Here is a 511-nt window from a genome sequence, read left to right on the forward strand (position 1 = left end):
GAAAGAAGAGGAGACAGCTGCAACAGGAGACAGCAACTGAAGGAGACAGTTGAGGAAACAGTTCAGGCGACAGATGAAAAGGAGACAGTTGAAAAGGAGACAGATGAAAAGGAGACAAATGAAAAGGAGACAGATGAAGAGGAGACAGTTGAAAAGGAGACAGCTGAGGAGACAGCTGAGGAGAAACATGAGGAGACAGTAGAAAAGGAGACAGTAGAAAAGGAGACAGATGAAAAGGAGACAGTTGAAAAGGAGACAGTAGAAAAGGAGACAGTGTTGTACCTGTGCATAGATTTGATCGGGTGTGAGTGCGCCAGCCTCAGGCAGCCTGGCGCAGCAGCCCACGAGCTCTAGCAGTCTCTCTACATATTCTTTGTCTCTTATAAAACCTATTAAGGTATTTGGATAGTCATTGTTCTTTCCTTGTATTACTACACAATCCTGCTGCTGCTCCTGCTGCTGCTGCTGCTCCTGCTGCTGCTGCTGCTGCTGCTGCTGCTGCTGCTGCTGC

The 511-nt window shown here is 47.7% G+C and overlaps 2 protein-coding genes across 2 annotated transcripts in view; one reads left to right on the forward strand and one right to left on the reverse strand.

Moving 5' to 3' along the window:
- EMH_0007700 (uncharacterized protein) overlaps positions 1-354 on the forward strand; it is a gene marked incomplete at both ends in the record, with an annotated part of 7,653 nt that extends 7,299 nt beyond the window's left edge. Inside the window, one exon of the mRNA XM_013498110.1 lies at positions 14-354. Coding sequence (XP_013353564.1) covers positions 14-354 — 341 coding nt within the window. The remainder of the gene's footprint in view (positions 1-13) is intronic.
- A 55-nt stretch (positions 355-409) lies between these two features.
- Positions 410-511, reverse strand: part of EMH_0007710 (uncharacterized protein) — a gene marked incomplete at both ends in the record, with an annotated part of 681 nt that continues 579 nt past the window's right edge. The window contains one exon of the mRNA XM_013498111.1: positions 410-509. Within this exon, the coding sequence (XP_013353565.1) occupies positions 410-509 (100 nt within the window). The remainder of the gene's footprint in view (positions 510-511) is intronic.

This window comes from Eimeria mitis, genomic scaffold, assembly GCF_000499745.2.
Source record: "Eimeria mitis Houghton genomic scaffold, Emh_scaff319, whole genome shotgun sequence".
NCBI classification, from domain to species: domain Eukaryota; phylum Apicomplexa; class Conoidasida; order Eucoccidiorida; family Eimeriidae; genus Eimeria; species Eimeria mitis.